Source organism: Coturnix japonica, chromosome 1 (genome assembly GCF_054131305.1).
Source record: "Coturnix japonica strain WE chromosome 1, WE-NBRP24, whole genome shotgun sequence".
Taxonomy (NCBI): domain Eukaryota; kingdom Metazoa; phylum Chordata; class Aves; order Galliformes; family Phasianidae; genus Coturnix; species Coturnix japonica.
The window spans coordinates 77682039-77694339 of record NC_140663.1 but is presented as its reverse complement, the minus strand read 5'-3'; the positions used below and the strand labels follow the sequence as shown (position 1 = coordinate 77694339).

At 33.5% G+C, this 12301-nt stretch overlaps 1 protein-coding gene across 50 annotated transcripts in view; it reads left to right on the top strand.

Moving 5' to 3' along the window:
- ABI3BP (ABI family member 3 binding protein) overlaps window positions 1–12301 on the top strand; it is a 126349-nt gene that overhangs the window by 91744 nt on the left and 22304 nt on the right. For all 50 annotated transcript variants that reach the window (XM_085526069.1, XM_085526117.1, XM_032447821.2 and 47 more), the window contains 9 exons: window positions 1326–1400; window positions 1871–1945; window positions 2976–3041; window positions 3376–3450; window positions 6711–6806; window positions 7431–7541; window positions 9934–10017; window positions 10757–10825; window positions 11758–11970. In XM_085526069.1, coding sequence (XP_085382195.1) covers window positions 1326–1400; window positions 1871–1945; window positions 2976–3041; window positions 3376–3450; window positions 6711–6806; window positions 7431–7541; window positions 9934–10017; window positions 10757–10825; window positions 11758–11970 — 864 coding nt within the window. The remainder of the gene's footprint in view (window positions 1–1325; window positions 1401–1870; window positions 1946–2975; window positions 3042–3375; window positions 3451–6710; window positions 6807–7430; window positions 7542–9933; window positions 10018–10756; window positions 10826–11757; window positions 11971–12301) is intronic.

Below are 12301 nucleotides of genomic sequence, written 5' to 3'. Positions count from 1 at the left end.
AGATAAGAGTATAAGTACTGTCTTCTGATCAGTGCAGTAATTACTATAAATTTAGAGATCCAGAGTTATAATGAACCATATATGGCATATCATCATCACCCTTTGTGAGAACCATTTCCATAAAATAACTTGGTAGAACAGTTATAACAAAGAGAGAAAATAAGAGAAGGAGTGACAGCATGATCATAAATCTTAATTTTTCTTAATCCATAATTCTCAATCATCTCCAACTGGTAACACTTTTTTTTAGGTAAGTAAGTTAATGAACAGTTTTATCATTCCCCCTTTTTTCCCCTCTAAGTTCTTTTGTAGCTAGAAACATTTTAAGCAGATACCCCATTCATTAAAGAACAATACGTGTATTTTGTTGTGAAAATCAAGTTGAACAGTCCAGCAAAAAGGCTTATTTTCCAAAGGATTATTTTGAAAGACTCTCTGTGAGCTAGATTCTAAGTTTCAATTGAAACTGAGCTATTTCCAATCATGTAATATTTAACACGTATCACATTTTGGCACCACTGCAGTTTCATTAAAAAAATAAATAAATTTTAGAAAACACAGCTTAAGGGGTTTCTTTTTTCTTCTAAAATTTAGATCACTTTAATGATCTTTATGCAAAATAAACTCTACTGTTATCATGAAAGCTGTTTAAAAAAAAAAAAAAGGCACTATTTGGTCATCACTCTTTATACTAATAAGTAGGTTATTTTGCTGCTTCTGCATTTTAAGTTTATTTCTGAAAGAAGCAAAAACTCATAAGCGGTGTTTCTGCTTTCAGGTCTCTCCTTTTCAACCAATATTGCTGACAAAATTTTGTCATATCTGAATCAGAATCATAGAATCATATCATAGAGTCATAGAACGGCCTGGGTTGAAATGGACCACAATGTTCATCTAGTTTCAACCCCCTGCTATGTGCAGGATTGCCAACCAGCAGACCAGGCTGCCCAGAGTGACATCCAGCCTGGCCTTGAATGCCTCCAGGGATGGGGCATCCACAGCCTGCTTGGGCAACCTGTTCCAGTGTACCACCTGCTTTTCACCATAAAAGAATGCCCTAAAGATAAATATGTTAGGAAAGTGCAAGTTAGTGTCCTCCATTAGTGAATCTGTTCTGAACCTGATGAAGTCACAACAGAGTACTTGCAGCGTCTGGCTGTCAGCATGAAAATACCTCCATGCTAATCAGAGCACATGCCTGATTCCTGTCATTAAAAATAGTCTTAGCTGATGTGTACATAGATTTTCATGAAACACATGGATGCTTAAGTAAATCCAACATCGTTGATTTCATATCTCACAGAACAATGTTTTATTTCTCATAGCTCCAAAGACAACACACCTGGGATCAATTAACCTTATAACAGTTCATGTTGGTGATGGGTCCAAAATGACTTTGGGTAATGAAAATATTACATCAGATTATTATTTTTTTTAACTTTCCTTTCTCTGCTTTTCTATATGATGAATCTTACACTTTAATCAACAGAAATATCTTAAATATATCTTTGCCTTGTTCATTTGTTAATTTTACTCCACTGCATGTACAAAATGTAGATGTTTTTAGTTTTCCAGGAACTTCCCTAACACTTAGTTGATATTCCTTATAAAAATTAATGCTTCTCAAACATGAGGAGTCATATAAAAAGACATTAGCTGCTCATCTTTTCTACTGTCTTTTGACTTACTAATTGTTTATATCTTCCCAGTCTATAAGTCTTTGTACGAAACCCTGATTATCGGCCAGGTTTCTACCACTGACTTCTTTGCTTATGGTCTGCACTCAGTTTAAATTTCTCTTCTACCTCTGGTGATTTGATGTTTAAAGAAATCATTTGCATTTGATAAACAATAAAATCTCCTATTTCAGTTCCCAATGAAACATATCAGATTTCACCCAAACCCAAAACCGCTATCACAACTGAAATTCCATGGTTGTATACAGGTAATTCTTATTATTTTCTATGTCACACTTAAGTGCCTGTAGCTCTTAAGTAAAATCGATATGATTTAGGGTTCAGTGGCTTGTTCTGATTACCCTTAAATCCTCTTAGGTACTGTTAGTGTTTTGTCTCTAATCCTCCATTCAATTCTTTTGCAAACACAAATGTAACTGATCTCCACATTTTTCTTTTCCAAAATACTGGATCTAAATTTTTGAAAGATTTCCCAACTATAATTGTCAAAAATGAGTAATATGTTCCTTCCGCAATAAACGTTCTCTCAGATACTTCAAAGAAGTTAGAGTAAGTGATGTTGATCGAATGTTTTTTAGACTCAAATATCAAATAGCTAGCTGTATTTATGTAAAAGACATTTACCTCAGAGTTACTCAGTCCATTATTTGGCATGAAATAAGAACTGCATACATTTTTAGCTTTCAGTGAGATTCTCATACATGCTGTAACAACTGAAGTGTCAAAACTATCAGACAAGTGAAATGTGGCAGTAGGAAAAGGCTGAAGACTTGTAATTTTAACCTTGATGATGATGCTATGTTTCTTTAGCTCTGTATAGTGCCTGCATCGAATGCTTTCATTTGTCTTCACAGGAGTATTTTGTTTCTTGTCTTGATCTGAATATTTGATTTGGGGAGATTCAGTTTGGTGTTTTATTTTGAGGTTTTTTGTTTGTTTGTTTTTTACAGAACCTAATTAATGTCTTAAGGCCATGGATACCTTGCAGAGCTAACTCTGTATCCATATACAGTTGGGTAACTGGCTGTAAATATTTTATATCTTTTCCTAAACCTAAACATGAATGTAACTGGTCAGTCTGCATGACGGAGTAATCTGACCACTAAAGAAACTAGCATTTTCAGCGTGCATTTTGGATCGGAACTCATAGAATTCTCATTTGTCCATTCTGCTATATCACATTGGTGCATGGACCATTTTTTTTTTCGTGGCAAATTACACTGCATTATTGATGTTGGTTTTATACACAGTGTCTAAACTGAGTCTTATTTCTTTTAGGAGGACATAAAACACGTCTTACTTCTTTAAGACCAAGGCCATCTGATAAATCACAGGCCAGACCTGGTAATAATCATTTATTTATCCATTCTTATGGGAATGAGGGAAAAAAAATAAAAAATAAAAAAGATTAATATTCACCTGTTCTAGAGGAATTTTACATATTGCTGGGAAAAAAAATACATGTTTTTCTTTCAGTTAATGAGTTTGCAGGTAAAGCTTTTCCAATGTTGGAAAATAAATTGTACATAGCATCACAGCAACTTATTCTTCTCTAATATGGAATTGTTGCCATCACAATAAGTCTGATTTTCTTATGGTTTTTTTTTTTTCTTTTTTCCTTCTTTTTCTTACTATGTTTTGTTTTTAATGTGTTTTTTTTTTTCAAACTTATTCTCAGCTCTGAGTAGAACTACAGTCGCACCAGCTAGAACAAGAGCGCCTGTCTTGCCCAAGTGGTTCATGCCAACAACAGGTAGAGCTATTTGTTGTTTTTTGATGTTGTTGTTGTTAACATATTAGGAATGTTACTTAATGAAATAATCTTGAACCCTGCAAAATATTTCATTACACTTGATTTGATGTTAATTCCTTAGAGTACAGTAGAGTATAATTGCTGGTGTTAAGAATTCTGTACTGTTCTTGCGTGTCACTGTGAGATTATATTGTAAATTATAGGAGTAGACTTACAGATTATTACATGCCTACTTTGTCCAGAATAATTACTGGAAAATGTTGTGTCAAACAGTTAACAGATTATTTAAGTCAGAAGAGCGGTTAAGAAAGCCTTGAACCAATCATCTTGTTTGTTTTGCAAGTGATGTGATTGTGTGTTCAGCATTTTAATACTTCCAACACCAAGGAATCTCTGAGTTGATGAGTGCTAGAAGAGACTGAGACTATCTCATTGTTACACACACATACAGTTAACGTCCATCATTCATCACAAAGTCTTATTTAAAATAACGTTTTAGTAAGGGGAGAAAATATTTTCAAATTTTAATTTTACTTGATTTTTCCATTCAATCAAAATGACATCGTCAGTATTAATTCATACTAGTGATGGTACCTAAGCTCTTTTTTTTAGTTTTGCCAAGCATTAATTTGTTATGCCATTGGTTTTTACCACAGACATTTATTAATTAATTACAGATTTTGGTGATTTTTCATCAATTACACAGGGTTAAAGTAATAAATAATATAAGTTAAAGGAAAAATACATAAACATTAAACATATTCCATGCAAACTTTTGGCTGTTCATCCGCTACCACCTGTACCGCTGCCCCATAATATTATTCTGTTATTTACATATTTACAATTTACATATTCTAGCTATGTTAGGATAACCTGAGTAACATACTGTCTACTTTACACATACCTTTTTTGTCTTTGTAATTTTTCTCTGCACTTGTATTTCCAAAGAATCTTTGGGAACTTATTACTTGTTTTTGGCCTTAGAATGTCATGGGCCAGCCATTCTTGTAGAGTATTTTGAGAAGCAAACCATACTCTTACTCAGAAGATCTGGTCTTCTATTTAAATTGAATTTATGATAGTTTGAACATGCTATACCCCTTTCTATTAAATATAGAGTAGATGTCTTCATTGGAGGTATGCGTTCTTTGACCTTCTATATTCCTTCTGGGAAAGAAAAAGAAAATTATTTGGAGGTCTTTTCCAACCTTAATTATTCTATGATTGCATGCTTTTCAAGATGTATTGGTTGGTTTCAAGGTGTTTCAGACTCATTGCATACTTTAAAAAATATATATTGTAGCTTAAAGAAACATGGACACACATTCATCTAACAAAACTATTCTCATTTCTATTACAAGTTTGGATGACTGTGGTAGTTGAAACACTTATACTTTACCAGCTAACGTAGCTTGCTTAATGCAGATACTATGATAAACACAGAAAGCTGTATGACAGTGCAGATACTTTGTGTGGAAACAGACAAACTTAAGTGATTTTGAAAAGCATAAAAAAACACTCAAAGTGGAATTTTTGTCAAAAGGAGTGCGTTCTGATCAGCTAATAGCTTGATCAGCTATGTCCTTTCACTTATTTTTCACTACAGTTTTAGAAACTTAATGGTAGTGCACGTTTCTGAACAAAATGTTTCTTCAGACATTTGGAATGTTTACAATACTTTTTTTGTTGTTGCTGCTAGCTGATACAACTCAGAACTGATTGTGATTCTCAATTATATAGTAAAGAATAGAAGCAGGATTTCTGTAGACACAAGTGCAGAAGTAAGTTACACTTATAGTAGATAGTTGGGTTCTTGGGTGATTTTGTGAGATAAGGAAATGTGATGATATAGTTTGTTGAAGTATTTGTTGTGGGAAGAAGTTAAGAAGCCAACATACTTGCCTATGCTGTATAAGATTTCTTTTTCTTTTTAAAGCTAACACTGATGTTCTCATACTCCTTCCTCAAATGCCATTTACATGAAACATCAATTAGCGCTCTGGTGCTTTGTATACCTGAGGACCTAATTAACCACTTTAGCTACATGAAGGCAAAGTACAATTACATCAAAATCACACAATGCATTTAGGATTTTTAGTCACAGGCACCAGGAGGCCCACATGCTGATACAAATTACTTCAAGTCTCATTATTTTAAGCTTTAATGAATCATTTCATGTTTCCATACTACTACTTTGTGAGGAAAACTGAGACTCAGTCATACTTTTAGAGTGCACACTTTCCATCCAATTTTATTTTTACTGTGGATTTCTAAGATATACTTGATATGAATAGTGAAACAGTGAAATAAATATAAAAAATAGGTTCTTCATATGTTGAAATACTAGTGTAGTCCAGTAATGAGCTGAATACTGGATTATAAAACTCTAAACCGCTGTTGAAATGTTTAGGTTATATGGAAATAGGCTCTCCAATTTGATCATTAATCGCTTATTTATTTTCCTTTTAAATTTCAAGGTTTTCTCTCATGTCATGAGAAAGGGTGAATTTTTCACAAATGTGATGACCATGTCTTCTCGGTCTACCATATTAAGAGATTTTTATGAAATAAATAGGGAAGGTTATCCCATGAGTGTTAGCATGTGAAACAGTTGTTCTGTACTAGGAGTAGTCGTGTTGGTCTTTTTAATGTCTTTATTTTTTTTAAGTGTTAATATTACTTTTAATATACATTCTGTATATTAAAACTCTGTATACAGACTGACATATATATATGTCTTCTGTATACAAACTGAATTTTATAGTCACTTTGCCTTCAGTACACCAAATACAAATTGTTTTTTTTCTGAATTCCTCTAGTTGTTCAGTATAGACAACAACTAAGGACATTATTTTTTGAGGAGAAGAAGAATTTCTCCATTTACAAGAATCAACAGACATTTTATTTTGTGTGCTGAAAATCTGAAACATTCCTTATTCTCATCTTTCCACATATAATTTTGGTTTACATCATCAGTTTTCCTTTAGTCTTATTCTCTGTGTCTAAATATACCTTCATCAATGAATACTTAAAATTGTAAGCATAGACTCTCTAGATCAAGACTATTTTCTACTTGCCTAAATGGGAATACAAAATAGATATAATGAAGTTATCACTAAAAATACTTCTTTTTTTTTGTGTGTGTATGTGTGTGTGTGCGTGCTTCATGTTGTCTAGAGTTTGAACATATGCAATGTAGAACTGTTGCATAAGTCAGTGCTACCCTGTGGAACATTAATTCATTCCCTTTCCCTTCACAGATGACATATATACACCTGAGGATATTGCCAGACATATTGACATGGGTGTAAAAAAACCTTTGGAATATATTGACACCTGGGAGAAGCCATTCTCTGGTATGATTAATTAACAAAACATGATATGGAGATTTCTAATATCTATGATAAATCAAGACATTGTATTTCAGACACAGAGATTTTTTCATTTTTCTGCATTAAAGTAGTATAGGAAAACGTATCTCTGATAATCGTTCACTTTTTGCTACATCTTACACTCCAGTCTGAGGAATGGGTTTTATCAGTTAGAAAGTACAGAAGTACTTTCTAGAAGTCATGAATTTTGTGAGTAGGGTACTGAAGAAGTTTCCAGTTACACTCAGATGTTGTTTTCTGTGGGAAGTAGTATCCCATCGGCTGCCACAAAAAGAACGGTTGGCAGAAATGAGAACAACTAGATATAAAATGAATCTTCAAAGCATTTGTACAAAATCCCAGAGGAGCTTAATTTTATCATTGTAAGCTTGATGTAAGATTTCATAACATACACTTTCCAAAGAACTCAAGGCTGAAAATACAACTGTATTTATTTTCTTGTTTCATCTCTTTGCTTTTGATACTAAATCAAACATACCAAACATGAAACAGAATTTCAAATGTCACAATATGACTTCTAGTGCATTTTTTTATTTTATTGAGTTGGAGGTTAAATAATTAATGACAATGTCCTGTAATGTCATTCAGCAACTCCATCACCTAGACCTCAGCACCCTCCTATACCTCATGTCAGGCCTACACCAATGCGAAGAAAGCCTCTGCCGCCAAACACTGTGACGGGTAAACCGGGAATTCCAGGTATCTCAACCTTTTCTGCATGAATATTTTATGTGTCACTTAACTGACACTGTATACAGAAGAATTGTATAGTGTCAGTTCTTTCTTAAATTAAATGTGATATCTATAAAAACCAGTTTTCTTGGAGACCATTGGGTGTTTTGTCTGAATATACTTCAAGGTTAAATATTTCTATATAGATATATTTAACCTTATCATGTAACTCATTCACAGTAAGGGAGATGAGAGCAAACCCACATCAAATTAGTATAATACAAGTCATCCTTTAAATAGATCAACCATTAAAAAATTTCATTACTACTAATAGCATTTGCAGTTATTTAAAGTATGTATCAGATGGGAGATATCAGATATTATGCTTCAATACATACCCACAGCTGATAATTCATAAAAAATTCTGTCCTGTTTATCTGGCACATGCATTAACTGCTGCATGTGCTAATAGGCTGATAGGCAGCCAAAACTAACTTAACTGGGAGGTATAGGAATACAAGTAATCACGTGTATGGGTTTAGCTTCATTTCTGTTTAACATTATTCTTGCTTCTCAGTATCGTTGTTAGAGCATGTGGAATCTTTTACATTTCCTATTTTACTTTAGTTTTATCCTGAAGCTAATACTCAGTATCATTCCATATGTTTTCTCTCTGGATTTGTAATTAGAATCCAAAGGTGAATGTTAATTCATCTCATTCTGCTTAGCATCATGAGTAATACTCTCCTCTTCACATTACTCTCTTTACTTCATTGGAAATATGAAGGTCTCAGTTCTGCTTTATTAATCATTACAGTTTGTTTGTTTTTTATTTCATTTTGGGGATACGTGTGCTACTAAGACGAGAAAATTGTGCATTTTTTTCTCCATTATCTTGAAAGCAAAGACCATCTTTCTGTTTGGGTCTGTCAAGGAAGACTCTTGTCTTCTACATCCTTTGCTCATCTACAGAAACAAAGTTGATCCACTTCTGCTGACCTCGCTGTGATAAAGCTTACCCCAGTGGCAGATGGTCATACTGGCAGATCTTCATGGTGGCAGGACCTAAATAAATCATTAATATTTTGTGCAGCAATTTAGAAGTGAAAAAATCTCAAAGATGGTTGAAACAAGCTGTGTGTCTGCTCAACAACAGAGCCAAGAAATGTTGTGTCTGCAGTTCCTGTTGATTGGTGGTGTTTCCTTAGTAATAGCTAAAACAGAACATGTCAGTCAGTCTGAACATGTAGAAAAAAAAAACAACTATTTGCCTTGGTGCATTTTCATTTGCTTGTAATGGGATCTATTCTTATTTTCTCCATTAAATTTCTAATTCATCTAACAGTATTTTGGAATTCCACCTTTTTTTCCATACACTAGAGGCCAGGTTATGTAGTAGTCAGCTGTTGTCATGTCTTCCTAGACATTCAAGGCAGAATAAATTGGTTAGTTGACCTGGACCTTCTTTGTGAGGCCAGTGGTAGATTTTCCTTTTTCTTTGTTTCATAGTGTTTATTCAGCTTAGTTTTAAACATCATATAAGTTTATTTCAGTTCCTTAGAGAGGTTGTTCCACATCATTAACAGGAAAATTTTGTTTCAATGTTCCTCTTGGATTTTCACTGTCATAATTTTGTTCTGTTTCTCCTTATTAATGCTGTGATTATTTCCTGCTTGTGTCTTTCTTACTCATCCACTAGATGAATGTTATGAGAAAGTCCATATGCAGACATTAAACGTCTCTTAAATGTAAAAAAAAAAAAAAAAAAAAAAAAAAAGTAAAAGAAAAAAAAGTTCCAAAGCATTTGTGGAACTGGACTGAAGCAAGAAGTGAGAATCTGAAATTTTCATTTTTATCTTACCTTCCATTTTTTGAACTTAATTCATCAATATTCAGCCATCAGTCAACATGTTGTATGTTTTACTGTCAGTGAAGGTGACTACATTATGTAGTTTGTGGATTTTTGGAGCTGATATTTCCAAGTCATGATTGTGTGGGAGGATTCTGGATATCAGTTACTGACTTAGCTCTTTTGTCTTGTAAAGAAACATGCTCTTTTATTCAAGAAACAGAATGTTAATGTTGGTTATTTTACGACTTTTACCTGTCTGTGCTTTATAGCCCAGGTAGTGTTCTAGCTAACTGAAGTTCTCAAAGACAGTCTCCAAATAGCAAAGAATTTTATTTCTATATTTCAAGGATAAGTTATATTGGCAATATGGACAACTCAGAATTTTCTTAAATCCAACTGAAAGCTATTGAGTAAGTTTTGAGGGGAATAGTTTTAGCGAAAGTATATACCCACGTTTCATGAAGTAGTCAACAGAAACTGGAATACTGTTAAGAGAGTGAAATAGCTTTTTGATTTTCTAAATAATAAAGGCCTTTTTGCTATAAGCTCCTCCTTCTGTCACTATAGCTAAACCAGCTGGACCAACAATGCCTGTGAAGACAGGAGTGCCATATAAGACTCCAACAGCTTATGCAACTCCAGAGTATTATGGTGAGTATAACACAGTTCTGGACACTTCTTTTCCTTTTCCTTTTCCTTTTCCTTTTCCTTTTCCTTTTCATTTCCTTTTCCTTTCCTTTTTTTCTAAAATGCACATAAATGTTTCCTTTTTTCCTTTTTTCTTTTTCTTTTTCTTTCTTTTTCCTTTTCTTTTTTTTTTTTTTTCTTGTTTCCTTTTCTTGAATTACACTGATCCATGACATATTTAATATAAGAAGTACTCTATATCTGGGATGATTCTGAATTCAGTTTTGCCTCTTTGACTTCTGTAACTTGGCTGAATTCATACGGGTGTCTTCTAATATACATCACTGTAAATGAGAACATGAACCCTTCTATACTGGTAATCAATACATGCTAAGCAGGATTTCAGTACTATTCAGCATCTACTTTTAGTCTGTGAAATCGAATAGACAAGATGCTGCTTTTACTGGATATTTCATTTTGTATAGGATGTAAATTAACATTGTTACTTGACAGTGGCAAATAGCGCTCAACATGATTGTGTTGTCCTACTACCTATGATCAATATGTTACTATCTAGATCAGGAAAATAAAAATAAAAATAATGCAATAGGATAAACATAATAATATGTTGTGAATTAATATTTTATAAAGTTAAGAGGAACACTTCCAGGAATGTTTTAAAATGTCGGAACTGTGAGATTTGAGTTCTAACACTGAAACTTTGTATTTATTGCAAACTGAGTCATAAATGTGTCTCTTACAGTTGATGCAACTGTCTTCAGTTCAAGCCCTACATCAGAAACAGATTCTTCAGGCAAACCAAGGTACCTAGGTAGGATTTTAAAAGCTATGTCATTTCAATTTGGGGGAATATATGGAAACTGTCTTTAATCAAAATTGTCTTGTTTGATTATTTGAGGGCCAGAACCTCATTTGATTCTTTTCCACTTCAGTCAGATGAAAGGGCTCTATGGAGAGACAGGTTCACCAGCATATCCTTGGATACATTTTACACCTATTCTGCTTTCTTCCCTACTACAGCCTCCTACTTTGCAGAATAGCAAATTTGAATTTTAGAGCTAATGTGTTTATAATTGTTATAATAATAATTGTTAATAATAATTAAATTTAAATTTCAGTTATTTTATTTTCCAAATTTTCATGCAGAATGCAAGATATTTGCCCAGGTTTGCTCTGAGGTTTAATCCTGTACTGCTGAAACTGTTTGAGATTTTGGCACTTTCTAGAATCTGCGAGTTAATGACTGAGTTACTCTCTACTAAACATTACTCTTGCTTGTGGACTAATGGGCATTACATCTGTATTATCATAGCACTCGAAATTTGCAAATGGAATTGTGGTGTCACTTTGCTGTAGAAAGAGCACAACCAGTTGTACTCTTCAGAGTAGAATTTAATTACTTCAGATTGTTTAACAATGTGTATTACTCACTAGTGCCTGCAAAGTAACTTTTCATCAGTGGTGACTGTAGGAAGAGAGTGAAGAGAGTGCAGATTCCATACCTAAAACAACCAAATATGAAAATTTTAAAAATAAATGAATAAATAAATTGGAGCAGCTTAGAGGGAGTATTGAATATATAGTTTTAATTCTTAAACTTTTTGTGGTTGATTTTGACTTGTGCATATTTTTTTGCTATATTCCCTGAACTGGAAGTTGTATACTGGGTGAAACTGCACTGATATTTATTAAAATATCAGTGTTTGTACTCTGTACTGAATAATTCTTTCTTATTGCTTTTAGCACCCCACGTCAAGTATATGAAGAAAGACGATGATGTGCCTTGCTCTATCACAAGCTCTCTTGAACATTTCCCTCAAGAAGAGGCTGGCATCAAAGAAGAACCTACTCGTCCTCCGCAAAATCCTCCAACCAACCTCACAGTTGTGACTGTCGAGGGCTGTCCAACATTCGTCATATTGGACTGGGAGAAACCAGACAATGATACTGTTACTGGTTGGTTTGATTTTTCATCTATTTTATCAGATTACAGTATTTCTAGTTTATTTTCACTTTGACGGTGGTTTTATGTAATTTAAGAAAATGCTTTTATCCAAGGGGATCTTTTGTTTCATGCTACTGTCTGTCAAGTACGTGTAAGAAAATGCTGATAGATTAGAACAAGATTTTCTCAACTGTATCACTGGAGTCTGTGATGACACAGTAAGAAATTAAGAAATAGGACTTAATTTCTAACATTTCTGTTTACTGTAGATAAGCAAAAAATCTGCAACCTTTCTGGTAAATCAAGTCAAGAATTTCCAGCAATGCAACAGTACTCTTTATT